Here is a 27,318-nt window from a genome sequence, read left to right as displayed (position 1 = left end):
TTCAAAATCCGTCTTGTAATTCGGAGAATTCTAGTGCCTCTGGAGAGTTTGATCAGCATGGATTTGCTTCGACTGCCAATAACCCTGGAGGTACGGATACCTCGAGAATACGAGACATTCATAGACCAAGTGATGGAGGGACCTTTGTTGGTGTCGACTCACCCTCTGGCGAACAAAGTCTCACTCCAAGTGAGCACGTATCTGCCACCAGAGCACAACCCTCCGGACATGATGGCCCTATTCCAGATTCCAATGGAGGTTATGGGTCCGATGGTGGCACTGAGGGATGCGTACCTCAGTCTCTTGCCTAACGTCCCTTTGAGCGTGTATGACAGGTTCCCAAATTTTGATAAGTTTAATATGTCAATTAAAGTTCTTGTGTGGAATGTCCAGGGTGTGGGTAATAAATTGAATGTAATTCGAGACCTTGTTCGAATTAATAGACCGGTGGTGATGGCTCTTGTTGAGACTCATATGAGTGGGCAAGATGCTGATCGTGTGTGTGAAAAAATTGGATTTTCTGGCCAACTGAGGGTAGAAGCCCAAGGTTATAGTGGGGGTATATGGGTTTTTTGGAGGAAAGAAATTGTTACAGTGACTCCTTATGGTTCTCATACTCAGCATGTTACTCTATTGATTGATAAGGTGGGAGAAGCTCCATGGCTTTTTTCTGCTATATATGCAAGCCCAAATAGTACCTTGCGAAAGGACCTTTGGACTGAACTTGAGAAGATTAAAGGGATGTACCAGGGACCGTGGCTTATGGCGGGGGATTTCAATGAAGTGTCGAAAGACTCAGAGCGTAATGGGTGTGGTGGAGCAGAGATGCAGCGAAGGATGTCTGAGTTTGCTAATTGGATTGAGAACAACAGATTTATTGACTTGGGTTGCTCTGGGCCGGAGCATACGTGGTTCCGGGGTAACTCGTCTGCTACCTTTAAATCGGCCCGTCTGGATCGTGGGTTGGTGAATGAGCAATGGAGAGTTAGGTTCGATGAGGGAGCTGTGCGCAACCTCCCCAAAACGTTATCTGATCATTGCCCTCTATTGATAAGCACCAATGGCTTTGCTCCAATTCCTTCAAGTGTAAAGCCTTTCCGATTTCAAGCAGCGTGGATTCACCATGAGAAGTTTGAGGAGTTTATTGTGACAAATTGGAAGAATAACATTTCGATTGTGAGCTTTTTGAAGATTTTTGCAGAGAAGTTGAATTCGTGGAATAAAGAAACTTTCCATAACATTTTCCGGAAGAAGGAAGAAATCATGGCACGCATGGCTGGTATCCAGCGTGAGTTATCTAAGGGTAGAAACTCGTTTTTAATCAAGCTCGAAGCTAGCCTTAGACGAGAGTTAAGTGATGTGCTTGATCAAGAGGAAACCTTATGGTTTCAAAAGTCTCGTTTAGATGCAATTTGTGATGGGGATCGGAACACGCGATATTTTCATGTGTCTACTATTATTAGGAGACGCAAGAATCGGATCGAAACTCTTCAAGATGCTGCTGGAAATTGGATTACGGATCATGCTCAAGTGAAGGATATGGTGCTTAATTATTGGAGGAATTTGTTTCAAGAGGAAAACTCTTCCTTTACTGGGATAAAGCTGCTAGATGACTATTTCCCAAAGATTGATGATCAGGATTGGAAGATGGTCACCAGGGGATATGCGGATTGTGAAATTCAGAGAGCTCTGATGAGTATGAAGGCATATAAAGCCCCGGGGCCGGACGGTTTTCAGCCTCTCTTCTATCAAAGATTCTGGGAAACTGTGCAACCAAGTGTGACTAATCTGGTGCGTGATATTTTGGCAGGAAAGGAGTTCCCTAATGGGTTAAATGACGCCTTCCTTGTTCTCATTCCGAAGATTGATACCCCTCAAAGAGCTCACCAATTTCGCCCGATTGGATTATGTAACATTGTCTATAAGTTGGTGACAAAGGTTATCGTAAATCGGCTCAAACCTTTGCTTCCTACTTTGATTTCTCCAACCCAATGTAGCTTTGTGCCAAAACGTCAAATTACGGATAATATCATTATTGTCCAAGAGATGATGCATACCATGAGGAAAAAACAAAGTGGAAAAGGGTATATGGCGGTGAAGATCGACTTTGAGAAGGCCTATGACCGATTGAGATGGAGCTTTATTCGAGAATCTCTCTTGGAGCTTCGACTTCCACAATTAATGGTGGAAATAATTATGCGATGTATCAATTCGGCAAGATTACAAATATTGTGGAATGGAGAACCTATGGAGTCTTTTAGCCCTAGTCGTGGGATTAGACAAGGTGATCCGTTGTCCCCATATTTATATGTTATTTGTATGGAGAGACTTGCGCATTTGATTGATTTTGAGATTAATATGGGAAATTGGAAGCCAGTCAGGGCAAGCAGAAATGGCCCTCTCATTTCTAATATTGCCTTTGCCGATGATTTGATTTTGTTCTGTGAAGCAAGAGTTGAGCAAGCAACAGTGATGAAGGAATGTTTAGACAAATTTTGTGCTGCTTCTGGAAGTAAAGTTAGTGTAGACAAATCTCGAGTACATTTTTCGACCAATACCAACTTAGAGTTGCGTGAAGCTATTTGTCGAGAGATGGGGATGGAAGAGACGGATGATTTTGGTAAGTACCTAGGGGTGCCAACCAGTAATGGTAGGACTTCGAAGCAGGATTACCGATATTTGATAGATAGGATCAACTCAAAGCTCGCGGGGTGGAAAGCAAAGACTTTATCAATGGCGGGGAGGGCTACTCTAGTTCAATCCTCGCTAGTCTCAGTGCCGTATTACACAATACAATCAACTAAGCTCCCACGTTCGATTTGTGATGATGTGGATAGAAAGGCTCGCAAGTTTCTGTGGGGTGAAGAGGAGGGAGAACGAAAGGTTCATATGGTTGCTTGGGATAATATCTCTAAGCCTAAAAGTGAGGGGGGCTTAGGTATTAAGTCGATGAGACAAGCCAATGTTGCCTTCCTAGCAAAGTTGGGTTGGAGGCTTTTAACTGAACCTGAAGCACTATGGTCACGAGTGGTACGTCATAAGTATTGTGGGGGTAGGTGTGACGTGGATATGTTTCGAGAAAGAACAGGGGCGTCGAATGCTTGGCAGGGGATTATAAGTAGTGTTGATGTTTTGAGGAAAGGCATTAATATGGCTGTAGGAAATGGTGCAGCAACAAAGTTTTGGCTGAACCGTTGGGTGACAAAAGACCCCCTGATCCATCTTGCAGACCCTATTCCCCCAGCAGAAATGCAAGAGAGGAAGGTGAAAGATTTTTGGGACTCAAATGTAGGCTGGAAATACGAAGAATTTGCCTCGTATCTTCCTGCTAATGTCTTGGCTGAAATTGCATCCTTTGATTTAATTGAAAATGAGGATGCGGTAGATGCAATTTACTGGAATGGATCTTCTTCTGGTGGATTCACCTTGAATTCAGCAATTAAGATTATGAGAAATGCTGATACTCTCCCAATTGAACAAGTGCAAGGGTGGAAGCGAATTTGGAGAGTTAAAGCTCCACAAAGAGTGCGCCTTTTCTTATGGCTGGCAATTCAAGATCGTGTGATGTCAAATAGCAATAGATTTGTTAGGAAAATTGCTGCTGACCCTCGTTGTTCAGCGTGTGGTGCTGCTGAAGAGGACACTGAGCATATCATACGTAAGTGCCCTCTGGCCTTAATCGTGTGGAGAAGTTTAGGGTGGACTAGTGACACGGATTTACTGGGTAGACCTTTTAAGGAATGGCTGCTGGATAACTTGGATGAAAAGGCCCCGAATAGAAGTGAAGACTGGGCTACTATGTTTGGTGTTGCGTGCTGGTGGATATGGAAGTGGAGATGTGCCCGTGCCTTTGATCAGGTAGTTCGAATTCCTTTTGATCAGTGTAGTTTTATTCTGGCTCGTGTTGGTGATATTAATAGAGCTTGGGATAGAAATGTGCTTCAACTTCGACACCATTCTCGTGAGAGAGAGGAGGTTTATCTCAAGTGGATATTTCCAAGGGAAGGGTGGGTCAAGCTGAATACGGATGGTGCGGCTAAGGGTAACCCTGGTGCAGCGGGTGTGGGAGGTATTATTCGTGGTGCTGGAGGTGATTTGTTCGAATACTTTGCGGTTAATTGTGGGATTTGCACCAACACAAAGGCTGAATTACTTGGAGTGATGAGAGGTCTAGCTATAGCTTGGAATGGTGGTCATAGAAGAGTTCAACTTGACATGGATTCTGAGGTTGTGTTGCGGCTGCTTACAGAGGATGGTCCTGCTACTTCACCTTATGCTCATATTATTCGTAGATGCAAGGCTATGATCCAAAGAGAAGGGTGGGTAGTCTCGTTGAGTCACTGTTATAGAGAAACAAATAGGGCGGCGGATTGGCTTGCTAATTACGGCGTTCGTATGGAGTCGAAGTTGGTACTTTTTGAGGCGGTCCCGAGGGATCTTCTTGCTATTTTATTGGAGGACCTTAGTGGTGTTTCTCGTGCTCGTATGCTTCCAAGAATGTTGGACTAAGTTTGCTTAGTCTAGTAGGATGGAGTAGTTAGCGAGTAGTGTTTTTGTTTTTGTTTTTGTTTTGTTTCGTTTGTTTGTTTTGTTTTTTCGTTTCTTCTTTCCTAGGGGCTTGCCCCTCGTGTGCACCAAAAAAAAAAAATAAAAAAAAAAAAATAAAAGGTTTATTTTTTTCATAATCATTTTCTTACAAAAAATCTAGATTGAATAGGAGTAGCATAATCTCTTTTGAGTTTTGACAATATGCATCTCTATTCCCCCACCTAACCAATTTGTACAAAAGATGTGGGCATAAGTTTAATTGAAATATAAAGAGTGCTTAAAATAAAAAGATTGTGAAAATTTTATTTTAAAATTATATGTACAATTCTTCTTAATTGAATGTAAACATTTATATAAAATATACTGTTTGGTTCTGTTATTGTTAATTTCGAAATAAGTAATATTTCAATTCGAAAAGAAATAGACACCTTCAAAAAATGTATAACTAGCTTCAGATGATTACAGATATATCTTAATTTCCTCTTCCTTATTGATTGCACCACAGACTCCACAGTGCAGTCATGTTGCATCGATCAGTCAAAGATTAATTTCCACTTCAAGTCTACAAGTGACGAGTTTAGTCTTTGAGAATACAATTTATTAACTTTATACAATAAATTCTTGCCAAAAGTCATACTAGTACTTTGGTTATAACACGTTTTTACTGATATCCCTATCAAAAAACTAGAGTGAAAACATGCACAATACACATGGAGAAGAAGGTAGTGTTTTCACTCATGAAAAATCAACAAAAGATGTAGAAGATGTCATGAAATCACAAGTTATTGATTCATCATTTGATTACAAAGGAAGAATTCCTCTTCGAGCTTCCACTGGATCTTGGAAAGCCTCCTTCTTCATCATAGGTAATTAACACGAAACTTTAATTACAGTTGCACAAATTTGACTATTAACATCATATCATTAGTAAATTATTCCTAACGAAACCTGAGAAGTCGTATTTTTTTTTTAAATATATTGAGACAAATCTAATGAATCCCACATGCTATAGTGTTTAGTGTATGGCTTTCAAGTTTAATAATTACGCACTAATTACAAAGAATATGTAAATTATGCAGCACTTGAATTCAGTGAGAGGTTGAGTAACTTTGGAATATCAACAAGTTTGATAACATACATGACAAAAGTGATGCACCAAGACCTGAAAACAGCAGCAAACAGTGTGTATACATGGAATGGAGTTACAACAGTCATGCCTTTGTTTGGTGCCTTTCTTGCGGATGCTTACACTGGCCCCTATTCCATGATCCTCGTCTCTGCTATCCTCTATGTCCTGGCAAGTCATCAATAATTCTTTCTCATCCTAAACTCCCTTCTAATTATTTTAACTGAAAAATAATTTTTATCATTGGAATTTATTTTAAGATGCATGCATGTAAAAATCGAGTGATGATTGTGGTAGTAATTACACCTCTAACCTTTCACCGCACCCTGTGATAGGAGGTTCGATTCCTACAAAGGTTCTTGATTTTCGAGGGGTTGTGACAATCTTAGATTTTACCATTTGATCTATGTTATATTTCTCTTCTCTAGTTTAATAAGGGATAAATAGTAATGATTTAATAAGTTGTCATAATAGAATTTCACTGTTTAATTCTATATTTCTTTCCTCATATGTTTAGGGTTTAGGTCTTTTTACCATGACTCAATATATTCCAAGCCTTAAACCCTGCAGCACAACCTCAAATTCATGTGATCATGCTAGCAAGGTTCATAAGGTTGTCTTCTTCGTAGCGGCCTATCTTGTGGCACTAGCAACGGGTGGTTATAAACCATGCCTGGAGAGCTTTGGGGCAGACCAATTCGATGACAATCATTCGAAAGAAAGGAAGCAAAAGATGTCATTTTTCAATTGGTGGAACATTGCACTTTGCAGCGGCCTCTTCTTAGGGGTAACTTTGATAGTGTATCTACAAGAGTATGTAAGTTGGGGCATTGGTTACCTCACACTAACCGTGACTATGGGAGTTAATGTCTTGGTGTTTGTTCTTGGTAGGCCGTATTATCGTTACAGAAGCGCCCATGGAAGCCCCTTAACCCCATTGTTTCACGTCTTAGTTGCTGCTATTGCAAAGAGAAAGTTGAAGTGTCCTTCAGATTCTTCATTGTTGTATGAGGTTCACAATTCAGAGAATCCCCAAGGACGGGTTTTAGGTCACACAAATAGGCTCGGGTAAATGCAACATTCAAAAGGTTATTTACAGTCTTGAGAAAAAGCTATCCTAACCTTTATATTTTTAAAAAACGATGTTAATTCTCCACTTTTATTACAACTCATTGTGCAATCTTTCGATATATATAAACCTAAATTCGAGAAAAAATGATTAATCACAATGTGTTTGAATGTATGTATGTAGATTTCTTGACAAGGCTGCTATAATTGAGGAACATGAACATAATGGAGCGTCAACAAGGGAAAAACAAAGTCCCTGGAGGCTAGCAACCGTAACACAAGTGGAGGAACTGAAACTCATAATAACTATGGTTCCTATATGGCTAACTTCTTTGGTGTTTGGCATAGGGATTGCACAACTCTCCACTTTCTTCATCAAGCAAGGGAGCGAAATGAACAGGAAAGTTTTCAAACACTTTGAAATTCCAGCAGCTTCTGTGTACGCTCTAACAGCCGTAGGGATGTTTGCCTCAGTAGCCTTCTATGACAAGGTCCTCCTCCCATACTTGAGGCGAACCACAGGCAATGAGAGAGGCATCGACATCCTTACAAGAATAGGTATTGGCATGGTTTTTTTAACCATAGCAATGATGATCTCGGCCTTGGTTGAGAGAAAAAGGCTAAAGATGTTACTGCAAGGGAAAACAATGGATGTAGTTTGGCTAGCGCCACAATTCTTACTTGCTGGTATAGGGGACGGATTTTCCCTAGTAGGAATGCAAGAGTTCTTCTATGACCAAGTTCCTGACTCGATGAGGAGTTTAGGGATGGCATTTTACCTCAGCATTCTCGGTGTTGGAAGCTTTCTTAGTAGCTTTTTAGTTACTATCGTGGATTATGTGACAGGGATGAAAGGTGGGAAGAAGTGGATAGGCAAGGATTTGAACCATAGTCGTCTTGATTATTTTTACTGGCTCTTGATGACCATAATTGTGTTGAACATGTGTGTTTTTGTGCTACTGGCTAAGAATTATAGGTACAAAAATGTTCACAATATTGTGGCTATTGGTAATTCTTCTGATGGTGTGAGCACAGAGAAGAAAGTGGAGTTGACTAGTGTCTAAAGATAATTGTAGATAATAGATACAAGTATGTAACAAAATTTCTCCAAAACAAAATGTAAGAAAAAATTAACTTACATAGTACACTAAATTGAGCTATATATCATATCAAATATTATACTCTGCATAAATGAAGAGTTAAGTATATTTTACAATTCCAATTCACATTCTTAAATTCTTCAACAACACATTAATATAAATATTACGGAGTAAAACACAACAAATAGAAATTTAAGCAATCTCAGCTCTACTACTATTCTATCACTTTTTTCTCTATCAATGTTTAACCATTAACAACTAACCATGAAATGTCAAATATAACAAAATGAAATTGGTAAAAGTGCCTATATGTAACTTTCTTCATTGTCCATTACCGTTTGTAAATGTTTAGAACCTGCAAAACATAACAAGGAAAAAAATCCAAAATAGTTTGAAACCCATGATTCCCCAATTCATTGTAATTGTAAATTTTTACATATATCAGGCTATACTACTATACATTTTTTTAAAATAATTTTTCAAACTATTAATTAATTGTACTAGGTAATTGGTAAAGTACTACTATAATCAAATAAAGGTATAATATATGTTAAGAGCATAGCCAATGGATGCCCAAGCTAATGGTGGTCATCATTTTTTTTATTACTTTCTCTCTCTTCCACCTCATTTATGCCCAACTCCCATGCCCATACACTCACAATGGTTGCCCTCCAAATTTGTGGGCATTGATTCTCCTTTCCTTCCATTCCCACGTGAGTCTTCATCAATTAAAAAAAAACAAAAACTAAACCTCCTCTCTTTGTTGGACAAGTGGCGAAATACCACTAAATGCCCACACTCAACAAATGGTCATGGCCATGACCTGGTCATGAACCATTTCTCACCAAAAGTACAACTTTTTCATTTTTAAGCTTTTTTTTATTCTTCTCTCTCTTCATGCCCACCCAAAATGGGCAACCATTGGCTATAGGAGTATTATAATGTTGATTGTTAGGGGTACGCATGAAATCAAGGCCGGCCCTCAAATTCCGTCGGCTTATATGTTGTCGCCACTAACATTGTTACTTAATTAATTAAGTTTAGCTTAGCTAATTAGGTTTAAAAGTTGCAAACGTCATGTAATGGGATCCTAAATCTTGGGGGACCCTGACCCTCTAAAAGGTTGTGTCTATACCCCCGATTTGGGAGGCCATACCTCCTTAATTGCCTTAATAATCTGGTTAATTAGTGCCTAATTATTGGTTTTGTGTGATCTTTTGGGTGAAATTGAGTTATAGCTCACCAATCAACTATGTTTAATAAAGTTCTGCAATAAATCTTAAGTTTATAATAATTGATACAGCTTTATAAAGTGATGTACTGTGGAGTATTATTGTTTCATTATCATTAGATGATTTGAATTTCAATATAAAAAATATACGAAGTATTTTGTTGGAAATTTGGAATGTCAAGTTGTCAAGTCAAACAACAAAATTTGAAACTTGAAACAAAGGTTTGGTAAGTCAAGCAACAAGCATCAAGTAGTTTAAGCGAAAGGTTAAACAGTCAAATGTTAAGGATTTAACTCCTAACCCAAATTATATACGTAGTACCAAGTTTTTTTTCTTTTTTTTCTGTTTGTTTGTTTGTTTGTTTTGTTTTTGTGATCTTAAATACTACCTCCGGACTCCGGTCCAAATTACTCGCAACTTTTGAATATTTTATATCTCACAAATAATACCCCAAAATTGCGAGTAATTTGGACCGGAGGTAGTACGAAGAATTACCTATATAATACCCCATGTTGGACTAGCTACCTTATAGTCGAGCTCAGGTGAGCAAGGTGTAGGGCTAGATTAAAGGGAGAGGGAGCCTCCGAGCCTCATGCTTAACATGAAGCACCAAGGCCCAAGGGACAGTCCATTCCTCCCAAACTGGGTTCCTACGTATTCTAAGTCTGGTAGACCAACCAAATAATACGGAGTAGCTTTCTAAAACAAGTTTTACAAATATTTGTGGAATAATATTTGTTGTATTATGTTGAACCAAATAATAAGTTAAAGTATGTTCAACTCTACATGTTAGCTAGTTGGAAGGATCCCTAGTAAGGAAAGTCAAACTGTGAAGACTAAAACCCAAGAACAAAGCCCTACACACGATTTTTGATTACATAGATTGGTTACTCCGATCATGCTTAGTTCTAAACTCATGTCAAAATTAACCTCAGTAGTTGAATGAGTAGCTCCGAAAATCAAAAAAACAGAAAGGATTCAGAAATTTTAGTGACTGGCTTAAGAAAAATGTCAAAACGTATAGAGTCAGGCCATAACTGACAAGGCAAAGACAGTTGGAATAACAGACTTAAATCTACATCAGGGTAACTAGTTTACAGAGGGGGTCAGGAAACAAATTATTACAGAATCCAATCCACATAGTGTCAAGGAAAAGGGAATGACAAGCATGTAACACTAACAGCATACAAAATTGCCAATAGCAGCTACAAAGAGAATCTCCAGTATACTGTATACCTTATCTAAAGCTACAAGTTAATCAACAAGCAGGCTGTACAAAACCCATACATAAAATCTACTCGTACCTTTCTTGCCGTTCAGGATGATCTCAATATCATCATTTTGGACACAAACATTCATGGAATATTCTGAGAATTATTTGCCTTTACGACGCTTCTGTGTTCCAGCACAGTCGGAACAATACCATTTCCCCTTTGGCTTCTCTTTTAAACCAACACACCCAAAATGGAACCATTCGATCCTGCACTGCAAGAGCAACATAATGGCCTTGGTCAGAACATAGTTGTGAATAAAATGGGGGAAATGATAATTTAAATAAACAACTTACATCAGGATTATCACATGCAACCATCTCGCCATAGCTGACTTGATTACAGAGACAATAAGTGGGTTCATTGGGATCAACTGGTATATCCAAGTCCATGCTTGGTGGATTTGCAGGAGCTGTGGCAGCTGCTGCTGCAGCAGCAGCAAGACGTGTTCTGCAACAAAAAGTTATACTCAATGGTAAAACTTCTCAAAAACATTTTTCTTTCTTTTTAAAGGGAAAAAAAAACTTACAAAAACAAGCAACAAAACACAAGTGGCTTAGGTGATTAGCGGAAATATTTTATTAATTTTTTTACAAGAAAAAAAGGAGGAAAAAAAAAGACTGTTTCTGACAACGGATCATACAGGGAGCAGGAAAAAAGGATTTGGAAGACGAACTGAAGTGCAAGTGCTGATGATCCAGGAAAAAAAAACCGGTGATCAATTAACTAAAGAGGTAACTAAAGCAAGATAAATTGAGCATGCACTAAGTGCGAGTAGTATACTTTTTACGGCCCCCTCTTCCACCTTCACTGCTTCTTCCAGTTTTTGTGCTTCCATCACCACTCACATCGGATGAAGCAGGAGCAGATGCAAGCTCTTTCTCTGAAAAAAGCAAGGTATTTTTGTAAAAACAAGTGAAATAGCTCAGCAGATGCTGCAATTACCAGATCTACTAAGGGAGAAGAAGAAAAGGTAAGAGTCAGAATACCTCGTCGATTCTCCTCCTCAGATGTCTTCAGATATTGGTCAAGCTGTTGAATGTGTGCATCCACCTTTGTTAACAAATTCAACATCGCAAAGTAAAGGGAAAATTAGTGTGACAAACCAAAAACTTCCAAAAACTATAATGATGGAAATTTTATAGCATTGATCCTAACATGACTACATAAAACACAGTGTCTTTTTCTATTTTGATTCATGATCTTTTGTGTCAGCTGAAGGCTGGAGCATACCGTGACAGCAATTGCCCTTTCTCAGATGAATGCATTGCCAACTATTTCTAAGAAAGAGACAAAATGTGAAGCTTATATGGTACAAGATGTTAGCAGCTATTAATAACTCTTTAAAGATGTAAGATCATGCAAAAGGGGACAACATGTAAAGAGTATGCCAAAAGAACTAAGTAAGGTAATCAGGAAAGACTTGTTCCTTCTAAAGCTTATTCAAGATACAGGTTTTGATAGTACACTGTAGCCCTCAGTAGTTGACTCCCCATGCAGTGAGGTCTCTCATATTTGTTTCCTTAATCTGGAATTTTTCATATTTTATTTTTTATTTGGTGGCATGTGCTTCTTCCCCTTCACCCTCCTGCAAACCCAGTCCACGCATAGTATCTCTACCTTCAAGAATTTCAAATGCTTGAAAGTTGAAACAGTTCTCATTGCTTTTAAAAATGCCCACGAAAGGTCCCAAGATGGATAAAGGTCGCTAAAGTTACCAACTTTCATTTTCAAAGTATCAAAATATATTCACTAGTTTCAAAACTTTTATTTTTAAGACAAAGTATCGTTATGACAGTGAAAGTGCCTGCCGAATCCAACTGATGTGTAGTGTCCCTAGTTGATATCACTAATGCTAGAAGCTAGCAAATCCTTTATTTTTATTTTATTTTTTTTGACAGCATGACAATTGAGTTTCCCCTGGTATGAGATTTAAGAAATGAGTCAAACATGATAATGAGAAACTGCACAGCTTCAATCATTTGAAGGAAAGACGTAAAGTAGATACAAGCCATACCAAATCATATGCCTGGACAGCCAAAGCAACCTTTTCATCAGCAATCCTGACACTGTGCTTCTGCTCATCAAGTGCTTCATCTGAGAATCTGATGCCGGATGACTCTGGTGTAATAGAACCAGATAGCAATCTCTGCTTAATATCTTCTATTTCTTGCTCACAGCGCTGTTCATTCTGCCGCAGAATGCCTGTCAAGACAATACCAACGACCATGATGCCCCCACCCAAAAAAAATAGAAAGCAGTTCAGGTTGGGAACATTTTCTTGTCTTCTCTAAGGTAAAACAAGAGCAGAGACAGATAACTTGAACAATAGCTATAGTAGGGAAAAGAAAGTGATAATTTCAAAGTCTAGAAGCTTGTTTTCTTTAAAGACATGCATAAAAATAAGAGCAGAGATAACTAACTGCAGCAAGTAATGAAGAAAGGAAAAGGGAGTTTTAAAATCTAAGTCTGAAAGTAAGACTATCTAAACACAGTGACTAACAAACCTTGTAAACTTTTGTCAAGATCGCGTAGCAATGCATATTTCCTCTGCAGGATATTTGGAAGCAACTCAAGATCTGCATAAAGTTGACATACAAAACCATTGGAGTGTGGATTAATAATAGAAACTCTATCAAAAACAATCTCTTCTACTATAATAGAAACTTCTACATCCTCCATCATATATAAAGTTTGTCAATTTCATGACAAAGTAAACACCTGAAAGTCTCAATCTAAACACAAAAACAAGAATTCTTGAACACAATTTCAGTATTAAATTGTTTGACAAATCAAAAGATGCACAAAAATATCATTGATTAGACATGAAAATCTGAGAAATTCATCATATGTTCACCAAATGACTGAGATAAACTACTAAAACATTCAGCTTATGAAAATCTATAATATCCTACCTCCATGTTCAACAACTAGCCTACACTGTCAACAAGCAACATCGGTAAACAACTACGAATTTTGGACACAAATGCACGGACATAATACGCCAAATTCATTGAATTGTTTGCAATACTTGCAGCGTAAATCAAATAAATCATACAAAATGCTACTCCAACGCCTTTCAACAATGCTTATGGCTTTGATATTAATTCTTATTTCGCAAATTCCTTTCGAGGAATACTGCACTAACCACCACCCTTCACCTCCAGCCCCTTAAATTTCCCAGAATTTATCCAATTCAGCTATGTCCTAATTTTGGGCTACCTGTGAAACTACCATGACTACAATTTCTGACAGTGGTAACTTCAATGTTCCGCAATTACTTCCTTGAGAAAATTTACAGGCTAAGCATCAAATAAATCAAACGGAACTTAAAAAAATCATCATACAATTAAAAATGTCGGGTTATAGAGTTTTTTGTTATTTAAATGCAAAAATCACCTTCAATTCTATCAATTTCGTGCAAGGGTGAAGAGAATTAGACATAATTCTGGACAATTTACAATAAATCAATCAGAAATCAAAAATATGTTAAGAATTAAGGGATTTTCGGGTATTCATTAGACAAATCATAAAAAATTAGGGTTTGATAGAGGAGATAAAAACGTTTCAATTGAATTATACTGCAAAGATCTAAAAACTTACTGGCTTGAAATTCGTCGAGAAAAGACGTCATCGGGAAAATTAGGTTTTCTTCCCGCCAGGAATTATAGTTCAGGTACGAGGTTGTAGGATCGTATTCTGCAAATTATCGATGGCGGGCTAATTTCAAGGTTGCAATTTTTTTTTTTTTTTTTTTTTCTTTCCCCTTAACAGGTTCGGTTTAATGGGTGCGGTAAACACAAGCTGCAAGGTCTGCAACGGTGCAACCTCACTCCTCACATAGTCACATATGAGTTGGACATGACTATTATGAGGCTTATGACTTATGACCATATGATTATGAGTCTATGAGTAACTAATACGAAGTACCTATGCAAGGAGTATCTACTAACTAAGCTGTTACAGAGTACAAAATACCTATACAAGGAGTATCTATTATCTAAGCTGTGTCGTGACTCATGTGGTTTGACACGACCAATTTAGCTTGGTTGATTTGAACAATAGACCTACTAATTTATGAGTATCAAAGAGATATTGCGTTGTGTGATTGTGTCGCAATTTTAAAAAGACTGTTTATTACTCCGTAGACCGTAGTAGTATGATTAAAATGTGTCTATTTTGTTGTGCTTGTGTGCCTGTAAGGCTGTAAATCATATTTTATTTAAACAATATTATATTTTTTTTTGTAAAATGTGATTGATTTCTTATGTGTAGCAACTTGCTTGGATTGGGAAACATATCACTTTTTTCAAAATGTTTATGAAAATCTGATTTGATTTTATAATGTGATCAAACTTGATTCTTTGTAGAAATCCCGTGAGATCTTTGGATAAGATGGTACTTGCAACTTCCCTCTTAGTTTATTATAAGAGCTGAACATAATATTTTTCTTAGTGGAAAAAAATGCTATCATTGAAAATCCAACATATTGAGTGTTGAGGGAAAAAAGAAGAATAAGGAAGAAAAGAAAAAGAAAGAAAAACAAAGTTTATCAGCTTCTTCCTATTACGTCAAAGCTACTTTAAGGTAAGGTGTTCTATAAGAGTTTTACTTTTTTAAAAAATTAAAACTTACAAAGAAAACTTTTTTTTTTTTTTTTACTTCATTCTATATACGTACTTCGTAAAAGATTGACAATTATGTTGGTCGACATCACTACATCAGTACATCACAATAATGACTATTCTAGAGTACTACATGCATATATGATATATCTAAACATGTTATGTCTAGTTGATCACTGCGGAACTCAAAGCTCCGCCTCAATAAGACTTTCTCCTTACCTATCAATAAAAAATACTCCATATGTTGTATATAAATACTACACGATTCTTCATAATTTGGAGTTTGAATAAATGTTAAATTTATTACGACTATATTTTTTTCCTTCAATATAAGACATTTAAATAATAGCCTCAATTTTTATTTATTTATTTTTATTTTTTTTCCTTTAATGCGAGATTTTCATGTATTAGTTAAAAAGTTTAAACCTTAAAAAGTAAGGTGAGTATTTACTTTAGTGAGTAATTGAGTGTGTGTAGTGACCCGTGAGTATTGAGCGTTGAATAGTGAGCTTTGTCAATATCTCCCTTTTGCATGCATGACTCATTATCACAACAAAAAATTGTCGATATAAACTATGGTATTTTAGCTTAACAAGGCAAAAACCAATTTTGTAGGATTTACCAAAAAAAATGGGGTTACAAGAATTTCTTCACATGAATGAAGGTGATGGAGAGCTTAGCTATTCTCAGAATTCCTTTGTCCAGGTAATATTAAAACCATATTATATAATTTTAGCTCTAAATTTCATTAATTGAAATTATGAACATAAATTTAACCCTCTAATTTTTTTAATTATAATTTAATTACATTGATTTGATATAACAGAAGGCAGCTAGTTTATTGGGCCAACCTATGCTAGAGAGAACAATTCAATCAGTAATTACAGAAGTTAAAAGCCCAAGTAAGGTTATCAAAGTAGCTGATTTGGGCTGTGGAGTTGGCCCAGTACCATTAGCTGTAGTAAAATTGGTGATAGAAAATGTGCAAAAGAAATGCGAGGAATTGAATTGGAAAGACAATGATGTACCTGAAATTATTGTGTTTTTGAATGATCTTCCTTCAAATGATTTCAGCTTTCTGTTTAAAGAATTGTTGAATATGGAGTTACTAAAGAAAAAAGATGGTGTACCCTTGTGCTATTTAATGACTACTCCTGGATCTTACTACGGTAGACTTTTTCCTAAGAATGTCTTGCATTTCGTTCATGCAAATTACACTCTCCACTGGTTGTCCCAGGTATGTTATCTTATTCGGACTTATCTTATTTCGTGGTGGTTTGATGTGAGAGTGTTGTGCAAACAATACCAATCTCGGTAGAAAGGTGTGCCAGTACAACATCTCATACTAAAATATTCAAAAGTTACACATAATATATAACAGAGGTAGCATTATTAACTAAGTTGATACTTAATATGATTGTAGAGGTGTGTGTCTTTATTAGTCGTGATGACTCTTCGATTGTTGAGTTATTTTTTTAGCCTTGACCTATGAATGTACTATATTACTAACATGATTAGTGTGTGAAGGCACCATCTGAACTCTATAGTGCAGAAGGCATACCAATAAACAAGGGGAACATCTACATATCCAAGTCTAGTCCTAAGATTGTTGCAAAAGCTTACATAGCTCAATTTCAACAAGACTTTACTCAGTTCCTCATTTGTCGCTCTGAGGAAGTCTATTCTAATGGTCGTATGCTTTTGACACTCCGAGGTAGGCCAACTTCCTCCGATGCAGCGACATGGCAACCGTGGGAACTCGAAATAATGGCTCAAGCCATCACTAAGCTTGTTTCACAGGTAATTTTTGTTTACATATATCTTATACGGAGTACAAAGTTGAATTTAAATGTAGTATTTGAAGATGTGATTTTACTAGTTTAGGGTCTGTTCACATTTACTGAACTGAACTGAATTGATTGGAGCTGAACTGAACTGAACTGAACTGAATTGAGCTGAAATGAATATTTTATGAGAGAGGGAAATTAAGAGCTGAACTGAACTGATTGGAGCTGAACTGAACTGAAATTAAGTAAATGTGAACAGGCCCTTAGTTGGTAAAGTATATCAAAGCAACCTAAATCTTGTGATCAAAATCTATTTACTATTTACTCGTCATTCTTTGCTATAAAGTATGAAAATAATTACTTATGCAATTTTTATCAGGGTTTGATCAAGGAAGAAAAGCTAGACACCTTTGATTTTCCATATTTTGGGCCTAACGAAGATGACATTGAAAACATAGTGCGTAATCAAGGGTCATTTGTTATTGAGAATGTGAATACAATGGCGCAGCATGTTGCACATGAAGTAGAGGACATTTGGGAAAGATCAAAAGTCATAACCAAATTCGTGAGATCCTTTACTGAATCCTTGATTTCGCGTCATTTTGGAGAAGATGTGTTGGAGACATTGTATGAGAAATTTACCCAATTTACTTGTGAGCATCTAGCTAATGGTTCTCCTATTGAGCACCACAGCGTTATCATATTGCTTAAGAAAATTTAGAACATTAAACTTGTTTCATGTGTAACAAGCAATAAAGTAATTAAAGACGAGCCATATATGCAAAAATTATGTATAACTTTGTGGAGGAACTCTAGACTATCATATGGAACTTTATAAGCAATAATTAAGGTATTGTTCAATGTTATTGTATGTCAATTAATTAATCTATGTTTAATTGTTTATCGTTTTACTATGTAATAAATAAACATGTTATGTGAAAATATTTTGTGTTGTGAAAGCTTAGTATGGTTCAAAAACAAAATTATGTTTTCCAAGAACTTATTTCCAACTGGCTTTTCAAAACAAACACTAGATGAGACTTGAGAGAATGTTGAAAACCAGCTTATAATTTGATTTAAATTATTTCTTAGGTATTCACGTATATTTTAATGTTTTGGATTATTTCAAACCATTTTTTTATACTTCTAATACTACGCATCTATACTTAGTATTTAAAAACACAAACCAAAATTGACACATGTCATCATTCTTTCTCACCTTTCTTTATTCATTCTCCCTCCTTATGTTTTCAAAGAAATTCTCTCTTCATCTTCCCCTTTATTTCTCAATAACTTTTATATTTTGTAATCTTTATTTTAATTCAATAACAAATTAAATTTTCTAAACCTTCTCCTCTTCTCATTATTCCATCTATCAATTCAATTTATTCACATTCATAATTCATTTCTTTAATTTGACCCCTTATCTTCCCCCTCTTCTTATATAAATACAAATTTTCAATAAAGATTTTTTCACACTCATTAAGTTTCAAAAACTAAAAAATTAGAGAAACATCTCTCAAAATTCTATGTGAAATTTCTACAACAATGAGGATGATGATTGAAAAGGGAAATATTGAGGTGGCAAGAATACTATGGAAATTCCATGGGATGACATTGTTTGCGTGTCATGGGGCTTTAATTTTGAAGAAATTAAGCGCAATATAAGAGACATACATTGGTAAAGACTAAAGAAGAATATCATGCCTTCACATTTGATGTAAAAATTGTAAAATTATAATAAGTGTTTCGTATTTACAAAGTAGTTTTTTATACAAATTGTTTATTAATATATCATGCGATAGAGATATGATTTTACGATTTTAAGCCATTTTTTCTACAACTATTAGTCTATTACCACTAATTCATAAAATATTATAATATGTCAAAAGACGATAAAATAATTCATTTAAATAATTTGTAAAGGGTTTTTTTTTTTTTTTTTTGGTGACAAGATAATTTGTAAAGTTTCAAATAAATTTATAACTTAAGCATAACCCGTGCGTAGAACGGGTCCAAAAGCTAGTTTTCTTTTAAAGATACTTCGTATCACTTTGACTGAAACATTTGTCGCGTGACGTGATCATTAATATTTTAATAATTTATTAGCAAAGAATTTAAAAAAAGAATGAAAAAGTCTTAAAAACTGGAAATCTAAAATCTAAAATCTAAAATTGGGCTTAAGCAAAGCCCAATATACATCGGGCCTCCAATTCCATATTCGAAGGCCGTTGAAAAGTTCCTGGAATATACTAGAACATCCTACACTTATCTCCATTACTCTGTATTCTTCTTTCACCTCTGTTTTTTCCCGCCATCATTAAGAAACCGCAATTTTCTAGTAACGAACAACTCAGAATGTTCTAGATACTTCCATTATCGCCCTCACCTTCTATAAATTCCCATTCTCATGCTCCCCTCATATCATCAAAACAAAGTTCAACACTCTCTTTCCAAATCGAAAAAATCAATCCCACAATAAATCAAAAACTCATACACAACCAAAATCAATCAATCAAAAATGTCACTGATTCCAAGCTTTTTCGGAAACCGACGAAGCAATGTCTTCGACCCATTCTCTCTTGATTTATTCGACCCTTTCCATGATTTCCCCTTCAACAACACCACCTCTCGATCAATCTCATCCACTGACAGCGACACCGCTGCGTTTGTGAACACCAAAATTGACTGGAAAGAGACTCCGGAAGCCCATGTATTCAAAGCGGATCTACCCGGGTTGAAGAAAGAGGAGGTCAAGGTTGAGGTTGAAGACGGGAAAGTGCTCCAGATCAGTGGAGAGAGAAACAGGGAACAAGAGGAGAAGAATGATAAATGGCACCGTGTCGAGCGGAGTTCTGGAAAGTTCTTAAGGAGGTTTAGGCTGCCGGAGAATGCGAAGATGGAGGAGATCAAGGCGAATATGGAGAATGGTGTTCTTACTGTCACTGTTCCTAAAATGGAGGTTAAGAAACCTGAAGTTAAGTCTATTGACATCTCTGCTGCTTAAATGGGGCTTAATAAAGATTATTATGATATAAATCATATAGTATAAAAATAGTGTTTAATGGTGTAATCTTCTTTCATTTGTATGTTACTCTGTGATTATAATGTGTTTAATTATCGTGTTCATTTGCATATTTGTATTATTGTATGTGTATCTGTGTATTTGTGTAAGGAACTACTAGTACATGAAGTAATCAATGTTAATGAAATCTTCTTGTTATATCTTTTTGTATAAATAGTTGGGTCAAATGTCAATTAATGTGCTATGCTTTTTTTGACTGAAGGCATAATGTGCTATGCTTAATTGCTTAAAAGGCTTCTAATGCATATGAGTGTTATTGAGCCGACCCATATAACTGTACTTTGGCTACCATATCGATCCCATGAGGCTGAAGGCATATCCATTACAGTTGCCGAATTGATAAGTCGTACGACTATACATTTTCTCTATTTTTTTTTAATTACAATGTTAGAGTGTTAAACTTATTTTATACAACGTTTTGTGTATGGTTAGTTATATTATGTGATCGGAAAAATAATTCATATAAGAAACCCTTGTAATACCTATTGAATACTTTTAAAATTGATCAAGTAATCATTATAACATTGTCGAAGAACATTGATTAAACAGCCCTCAAACACTGTAATGAAGTAACTCTTAGAATGATTGGTCACACGGTATGACAATTGACAAGTTACATATAAAAATTTGGTGAATTTAATTCATAGAATATTTATTTTGTCAGTTTAAATACGTAGTAAGAACAAATTTTAAAAATCGAGGGTAGTTTACAAGCTTGTATTGTCTCATATTGATAATTTTAGACAAATTTATGTGAGTAGACACCCTCATTCCAAGTCCTTTTCTTTTTTTTGCTAAACTTAGAAATGTTACATCTAATATATGGTGTATATTGCTATAGTGTTACTTTTTTTTTTCTTTAATGTTAAACTACGAGAAGGGGCAACCACCCTATTATAGGAATGAGGGCTATGAGGAATTGAACCCTCATCACGGGAAGGGGGTGGCCGGGTGGAGGGACTATCTAATTTCTCGCAATGGTGCTACATGCTAATCATACATTATTCACACTAGTACATGTTCAATTCCCTGTTTTTGCTTGACATACTAATATGTGTTGAACCACTTTATTTAGGTTGGGGTCGATTCTCATCACTTGTCCTTATGACTCTCTGAACACTTAAAAAAAAAAAGAATATTCCTTTATTGCAAATAATAAGGAAAGGAGATAAAAGTTTGTACTCCGTATTAATTTTAGTTTTAGGTCGAATTGTATTTGGAATTTATCGTCAATATTTATTTTAGTAAAATTTTGCTATCAGAAAGATTTATTATCGGCTATAGATTACCATTAAGTCAAATCGAGTTAATTAATTTTGGATTGCAGGATAGATACTCCTTCCGTGTTTTAATAAGTGTTACAGTTTGATCGGCACATATTTTTAGGCAATTTAATTGACTTAAATAAAATAAGAGGTAAGTGGGGTAGTTGGAGTATTAAAAAGTAATGAAAAATTAACAACAAAAAAAGTAGTATTGGGTTTGGATGGGACCATAAGAGGAGAAAGATATACTAGTAAAAAAACGTCATTGGTTGTCATCATATTCTTACGGCATATATCCGTTGTGCTTATTTTTGACAGACTCCCAATAACATGCAGTGTGAAAAACACAGCATTGGAATCGTCCAATTCCAATTAACTCGGCCCTACTAGCACTGAATGCCTTATTCGTCGTACTGTCGGCATCTTGATAGGCAGGGGCCTGGGAGATAAATTGAAATGATACCACAAATTCAAGCTAAATTGATGAATGTAGCAAAACTAGCCACATACATTGCCATTTGCACAATTTGCACATGAAAAACTCCTTCGGTACTAAAACTAGGTTGCTATACTAACAATTGAAAGTATACTACGAGTACTTCCAAATTTAAAAGTAGTTGAACTTGAGCAGGTTCAACTTAAGGATGTATTTTATTCTTTTAATATTTATTTTATTAAAATTTATTTGATCTAATATTTAATCTAATTGATTTTATATGAACTTATAAATTTACCCATAATTTATAAAAATCTTATTATAAAAAGATCTCATTGAGAAGGAGGCTTGACTCAGTTGGCCAACGTTCGATTCAATGTTAAAACCAATAATGTCAATTACTTAAATAACCCTACTTGCCCACTTTAAAATACATACATAACTCTTGGTTGGAAACTTGTATTTTCTCTCTTGAAAACAAAGGTGTGTTTTGCAATGGAAATAAAAGAAATTCTTTGCATGAAGGAAGGTGACGGTGAATTCAGCTATGCTCGCAACTCTACAGTCCAAGTATCATTTTTTTTTTTCCTTTCATTTTTATAATTTTTTATAATGCAAAAAGGGATAGCTCAAGTGGTTAGAACTTCCCTCCTGATTCTAGGAGATCTGGGAGCGATTCTCATCCCCCGCCCATGTGGCTCTCTAAAAACCATAATGCAAAGTAATGTAAAATAATTTCAAGTTGTGGTCTTGTGTGAAATTTCAAGTAGTTTCATTGGTCCGAGGTTGCTCTTTCAAGTCTATGTTGTTGGAAAGAACATTGGGAAAAACAAGCAAATTGATTTTGATGCACAAAATTTAATTTTTAATTGTGTCATCTAATTCAATATATATATAGTTGTAATTTTTTTTTTTTTTTTTTTTTTTTTTTTTGAACGGGATATCTTAGTTGTATATCATTTTTAATGTTCAATGCACAATATATTATTTGATGTAATTCTTGTAGTATATAGAAAAAATATGAATCGGGATAATGTTGGTACACTATTTTGTAAATTATTATAGAAGGTTGAGTAGTTATTATGGTCTATACATATAGAGTAGTTCCTAAAATAGTGCTCTCAACTTTCTATTCTTGGCTTAACTTCAGTGGTAGTAGAATCTTTCTTTCCTTCTTTAATAATGTTGTGTGCTCATGTTGTGAGGTTAGAGAACATTCGTGCTTGTTTAGGAGTATAACATTATAAATATGGTGATAATTAATTACACCAATATTGTTGTTGATTTCTAGTCGAAACAAAGCAAGATTATATTCTTCTAGTAGTGTAGTTTAATTAATTAACAAAGGTTTGTCTATGTATTCATTTTACAGGGACAAGTATTGGCTCACGTAAAGCCAATGATTGAACATGCCATTAGATCTTTGATATCAAATGATACTTCTTGCAAGGTCATAAATGTGGCTGATTTTGGGTGTGGAGTGGGTCCTACACCAATAGCCCTAATATCAGTGGTGATAGAAAGTGTAGGTAAGATAAGTAGGGAGTTTAAGTTGGAAGGTGATAGACTACCAGAAATACAAATGTATATGAATGACCTTCCATCAAATGATTTCAATTTGCTCTTCAAAAGCTTAAGAGAATTGCAACCAACAAATTATGATGGTATGCCCTTGTGCTTTGTCATGGGTGCTCCTGGCTCGTTCTTCAATCGGATCTTCCCTCGAAATGGCTTGCATTTGGTTCACTCCAATTATGCCGTCCACTGGATCTCTCAGGTTCGTTTTCATAACTCTTTCATTAGTTCAAATTCTCATCACTATTCAAACATTTTAAAGTACAAATCTATTCTTCAAAATTGGCCATATAGATAATATAGGTTATATATTATGCTTAGAGATCTATCACTCACCACTGCTTTGATTACTATGAAGTATTAGAAATTTGTGAACGCATAAAAAGTTATACTGTATTAGGCAGGTAAACTAAAGAATAAAATCAAGATAGATTGAGTTAATTAAAATTTAAATGTAAGTATGGTTAGCCAACCAACTATTAAGTGACTTTTGGAGGATTAACTATAGGATTGACACAACTTCAAAACATATTAAAGCAAAAACTTGTATATTTAATTTCAACATTCAATAAAATTGAGTCTTCTTAGCTATAGTATTGTTTGGTTTGGTACTTTGATAAAGAACATGTTAAAAGTACAACAAAATTCTATGTACAGAGTATTCTTTTTTTCAATCTGCTATTAAATCGAGGACATTCCAAAGAGCAAGTTTGAACTAAGAAATATAACTCGATGAACGAACTTAGATGGTCTCTTTGTATTTTATAATAGTGGTAAATGATTCAATCTGTTTACACTATATTAAAATGATGATTTGTATTTATAAATTTAATTGGGTCAAGTTATCTTTGGTGCATTGTGTTGATTCATGTGAAGGTACCATCAAGTATTTACGATGAAGTAGGGAGCTCGATGAACAAAGGCAATATCATCGTGTCCGAGGCTAGTCCCCCGAGTGTAGTGAAAGCTTTTCGTGCTCAATTTCAACAAGATCTTAGCTTGTTTCTCAAGTGTCGTTCCAATGAAGTCGTAACCAATGGTCACATGATACTAGCAGCTCTTGGAACCTCATCTATGGAACCTCGTCTACATTGGTCGATCAAAGTCCTCTCTCAAGCCATAACTATTCTAGTTTCCAAGGTAACATAACTCTATGTCATAGTAATAACTGCAATTTGCACTAACAATATTGTATTACTTTTGTCAAAATTAATGATCCCACTTCCTCGTCTATATAATTGGGGATGCCCCACTTTCTCATATGACATTTTCGTAAACAAACCAACAACTTTATTCAATTGTGCAGCCCACGATAATGAAAAGTTGTTGATTTATTTATGAAAATGCCCCCTAGGAAACAAATTTCAGGGAATTTCCGTGTTAATCTATTGTGTTGTGTTTACACTAGGGATTAATCAAGAAAGAGAAAGCACACTCGTTTGCAATACCATTACATTTCCCTCAAAAGAAGAAGTCCAGAAAGTGGTAGTTGAAGAAGGATCATTTACAATTGAAAAATTAGAGACAATTGTTGAGGAAGCTGCAAGTGAAGTTAAGGATGTAGAAGTTAGGGCTGAAGCCATAACCAAAGCTATAAGGGCTGCCCATGATGTCTTGGTTTCACATCACTTTGGAGAACAAGTATGGTTTGATTTGTACCCTGAGCTTACACAAGCTATTTTGCTCCACTTGAAAAATGAACCAGTTGATATGTTTAACATCATTTTCATGCTCAAAAAAATTGTTTGATTGCAAATTGATTAGATTGTCAGTAATTTTTTTCGAATAATAATACTCTGTTTTCGAGGCATCAATTATAAACGTAATTCATAATTGTTATTGTATGATCGATTCTCAACTATCTATTTTCATATTTTGTACGGGTAACATTTTTCGAGATAACCTAATACCTCTGGTCGGTCTATCCAGTATTGGATAGTAGATTAACTCAAGATGGTTTGAATGTTAATCAATCATCAAAGTGTGTAAACATTAAAAGGTCTGACAAGATAACCATATTTTAAAATCAAACAAATTTTATTTCTTCATTATATTGATTAGCTTCTTACAAACAAGCAATAAACACATTAATTTAAACCGACAATTTGAAAAAACACACAATTTGATACAAGATTACATAACTAAAGTACTAAACACTCATCATCGTATCACAAATTCACAATAATCTTGATTAGGCCCCAAATTAAGCAGCAGAGATGTCAATAGACTTAACTTCAGGTTTCTTAACCTCCATTTTAGGAACAGTGACAGTAAGAACACCATTCTCCATATTAGCCTTTATCTCCTCCATCTTCGCATTCTCCGGCAACCTGAACCTCCTTAAGAACTTTCCAGAACTCCGCTCAACACGGTGCCACTTGTCATTCTTCTCCTCATGCTCCTTGCTTCTCTCTCCGCTGATTTGGAGCACTTTCCCGTCTTCCACCTCAACCTTCACCTCTTCCTTCTTGACACCAGGAAGATCGGCTTTGAACACGTGCGCCTCAGGTGTCTCCTTCCAGTCAATCCGAGCGTTGGCGAAAGCAGCTGTTTCGCGGTCGGTGGTGAGAGACTGGAAGGGTTCCCAGACATTGAGGGAAAATGGATCAGCAATGCTGCTGCGTCGGTTTCCGAAGAAGCTTGGAATTAGCGACATTGTATTTTCAATTGATTTTTTCTAATTAGTAGAATTTGATTTGAGTAGAGTATTGAGAGTTTGAGAATTGATGAGAATTCTTGTATACTGCAGATTTCTGTGTTTTATTGATGAAAAGAGAGGAGAGGATTGTGAAATTTATAGATGATGTTATGAAGTATCTGGAAATCACTTTGAATTAATAGGATCATTCTATTAGTTTCTAGTATGGAGGAAAAGTGGAAAACAGAGGTAGAGAAGAACAGAGAACTTTGTAGGATATTCCTGTACTTTCCAGATTTTTATTTTGCGCGCTAAATCTTTGGGCCTTATTTATTCAATAGTGTGTCGGCCCATTTGATGGAGAGCAAGATGTGAAATAGGCCCAGTTCTCAACTAAGGGGAATTTTTTGGTTAAAAAAATGGTGTATTTAACATGATTAGTCAAGTCAAAGTGATAATCTTTGCTCAATTAATATTACTCTATTATGCATGATACTTCCTCTGTTCTGTTAATATTGCAATAAGGAGGAAATTACGCATCCCCAAGCACATTTTATGTGCTAAATATTTATAAATGTGTAACAGTAAAAATTATAAAAAGTTGATATCGTGAAAGTATTTTATGAGACGAATCCAACAAGATCCCACATGACTATATTTTGCTTAACGTATAAATCATATTATATGGTCAAACAAGAGTGATGAATAGTGCAAAAAGTCCATTGTTGTAATATTAATAGAACGGAGGAAGTATAAATTTAGGGAGGTTCTATTCATGAAATTTTTTATCAGTCTAACCTAAAATGAATTCATCTAAACGGAAATGTGAATTTATTAGAAATTTTGCAATTACCAAAACTTATTAACTTTTGTTCAAACTAACTTTTGTTGAACATGAAAATGTAGATGATTAGAGGTGGTTTTATTTATATCTATGAATTTCTAATCAATGTAAAGTTTAAAATTTACTTCTATAGAAATTAGAAGTGATTTAAAATTTGAGTCAATCAGGACCTTAACAATACATGTCATATCCAAACCCACATAAAAATGGCAAACTTGTCGGATTATGTCAGACTTTTCTAGCTTTTTGGGATATAGGTTGTTAATTAAAATGTGTTTTTTGCTTCTCCAAACCTATCCTCTTCCGATCATAATTAATCATCTTTTATTGAATTGTATTTAAGTAAGATGAAGAGAACATAGTCATACCAACAAATTGGACAAATCATTAGTTGGTAGGGTGACACATACAAGCAGAGGCGGATCTACGTAGTGACCCGGGGGACACGTGCTACCCCTTCCCAAAAAAAAAAAAAAAAAAAAATTGTCTACAAAAAATCCTCCTATGAAACACAATATAAAAATTACACCAGCGTATTATTTAGCATAACTAAGGTTGCTTCAGTGGTATCAAAGTAGGTGCATAAAGTTTTTTTTTTGTACCCAATGCCCAATGGTCAGCTGTTCGATTCTCTTCATGTACACAATACACCTACTTTTTAGTTTTTTTTTTTGAGGAATTTTTAGTTCATTTCCAAGTCTTTGTTTTTTTTTGTTTT

General features: G+C 35.5%; 5 protein-coding genes across 5 annotated transcripts; 3 read left to right on the top strand and 2 right to left on the bottom strand.

Annotated features, from left to right (window-relative positions):
* The first annotated feature begins 5,245 nt into the window (after window positions 1-5,245).
* LOC145596116 (protein NRT1/ PTR FAMILY 5.6-like) lies at window positions 5,246-7,806 on the top strand. The gene is made up of 4 exons (XM_081652540.1): window positions 5,246-5,414; window positions 5,628-5,845; window positions 6,192-6,742; window positions 6,927-7,806. The coding sequence occupies exons 1-4, from the start codon at window positions 5,246-5,248 to the stop codon at window positions 7,804-7,806; spliced, it is 1,818 nt and encodes a 605-aa protein (XP_081508666.1).
* A 2,263-nt stretch (window positions 7,807-10,069) lies between these two features.
* LOC145594922 (PHD finger protein ING1-like) lies at window positions 10,070-14,124 on the bottom strand. Its single transcript, XM_081651273.1, has 7 exons — window positions 13,949-14,124; window positions 12,853-12,924; window positions 12,363-12,550; window positions 11,335-11,398; window positions 11,129-11,228; window positions 10,642-10,795; window positions 10,070-10,559 (listed from the first exon to the last, which is right to left on the bottom strand). The coding sequence occupies exons 1-7, from the start codon at window positions 13,977-13,979 to the stop codon at window positions 10,449-10,451; spliced, it is 720 nt and encodes a 239-aa protein (XP_081507399.1). The 5' UTR covers window positions 13,980-14,124; the 3' UTR covers window positions 10,070-10,448.
* A 695-nt stretch (window positions 14,125-14,819) lies between these two features.
* Window positions 14,820-17,565, top strand: LOC145595987 (putative caffeine synthase 4). Its single transcript, XM_081652415.1, has 5 exons — window positions 14,820-14,932; window positions 15,586-15,675; window positions 15,797-16,207; window positions 16,498-16,770; window positions 17,137-17,565. Exons 2-5 carry the CDS (start codon window positions 15,601-15,603, stop codon window positions 17,476-17,478), a joined length of 1,101 nt encoding a protein of 366 aa, XP_081508541.1. The 5' UTR covers window positions 14,820-14,932; window positions 15,586-15,600; the 3' UTR covers window positions 17,479-17,565.
* A 1,707-nt stretch (window positions 17,566-19,272) lies between these two features.
* On the top strand, window positions 19,273-19,765 carry LOC145594462 (17.8 kDa class I heat shock protein-like). The gene has a single exon (XM_081650768.1). It carries the CDS (start codon window positions 19,279-19,281, stop codon window positions 19,762-19,764), a length of 486 nt encoding a protein of 161 aa, XP_081506894.1. The 5' UTR covers window positions 19,273-19,278; the 3' UTR covers window position 19,765.
* Window positions 19,766-25,300: 5,535 nt separating this feature from the next.
* Window positions 25,301-25,774, bottom strand: LOC145594496 (17.8 kDa class I heat shock protein-like). The gene has a single exon (XM_081650805.1). The coding sequence runs from the start codon at window positions 25,772-25,774 to the stop codon at window positions 25,322-25,324; it is 453 nt and encodes a 150-aa protein (XP_081506931.1). The 3' UTR covers window positions 25,301-25,321.
* Window positions 25,775-27,318: the final 1,544 nt, after the last annotated feature.

Source organism: Chenopodium album, chromosome 19, assembly GCF_948465745.1.
Source record: "Chenopodium album chromosome 19, dcCheAlbu1.1, whole genome shotgun sequence".
Lineage (NCBI taxonomy): Eukaryota > Viridiplantae > Streptophyta > Magnoliopsida > Caryophyllales > Amaranthaceae > Chenopodium > Chenopodium album.
Note: the sequence above shows the minus strand (reverse complement) of the source record. Positions and strands in the feature narration are given on the sequence as shown.

Bases quoted from the DNA above. Each gene is read 5' to 3' on its own strand.
- LOC145596116 (XM_081652540.1), top strand. From the start codon at position 5,246: ATGCACAATACACATGGAGAAGAAGGTAGTGTTTTCACTCATGAAAAA. The intron at 5,846-6,191 runs GCAAGTCATCAA...TCATATGTTTAG, and splicing joins CTGCTATCCTCTATGTCCTG to GGTTTAGGTCTTTTTACCAT. The intron at 6,743-6,926 runs GTAAATGCAACA...GTATGTATGTAG, and splicing joins GGTCACACAAATAGGCTCGG to ATTTCTTGACAAGGCTGCTA.
- LOC145594922 (XM_081651273.1), bottom strand. From the start codon at position 13,979: ATGACGTCTTTTCTCGACGAATTTCAAGCCA. The intron at 11,399-12,362 runs GTATGGCTTGTA...TTGTTAACAAAG, and splicing joins CTGTCCAGGCATATGATTTG to GTGGATGCACACATTCAACA. The intron at 10,796-11,128 runs GTATACTACTCG...TTTTTGTTGCAG, and splicing joins GGAAGAGGGGGCCGTAAAAA to AACACGTCTTGCTGCTGCTG.
- LOC145595987 (XM_081652415.1), top strand. From the start codon at position 15,601: ATGGGGTTACAAGAATTTCTTCACATGAATGAAGGTGATGGAGAGCTT. The intron at 16,208-16,497 runs GTATGTTATCTT...TAGTGTGTGAAG, and splicing joins CTCTCCACTGGTTGTCCCAG to GCACCATCTGAACTCTATAG. The intron at 16,771-17,136 runs GTAATTTTTGTT...AATTTTTATCAG, and splicing joins TCACTAAGCTTGTTTCACAG to GGTTTGATCAAGGAAGAAAA.
- LOC145594462 (XM_081650768.1), top strand. From the start codon at position 19,279: ATGTCACTGATTCCAAGCTTTTTCGGAAACCGACGAAGCAATGTCTTC.
- LOC145594496 (XM_081650805.1), bottom strand. From the start codon at position 25,774: ATGTCGCTAATTCCAAGCTTCTTCGGAAACCGACGCAGCAGCATTGCT.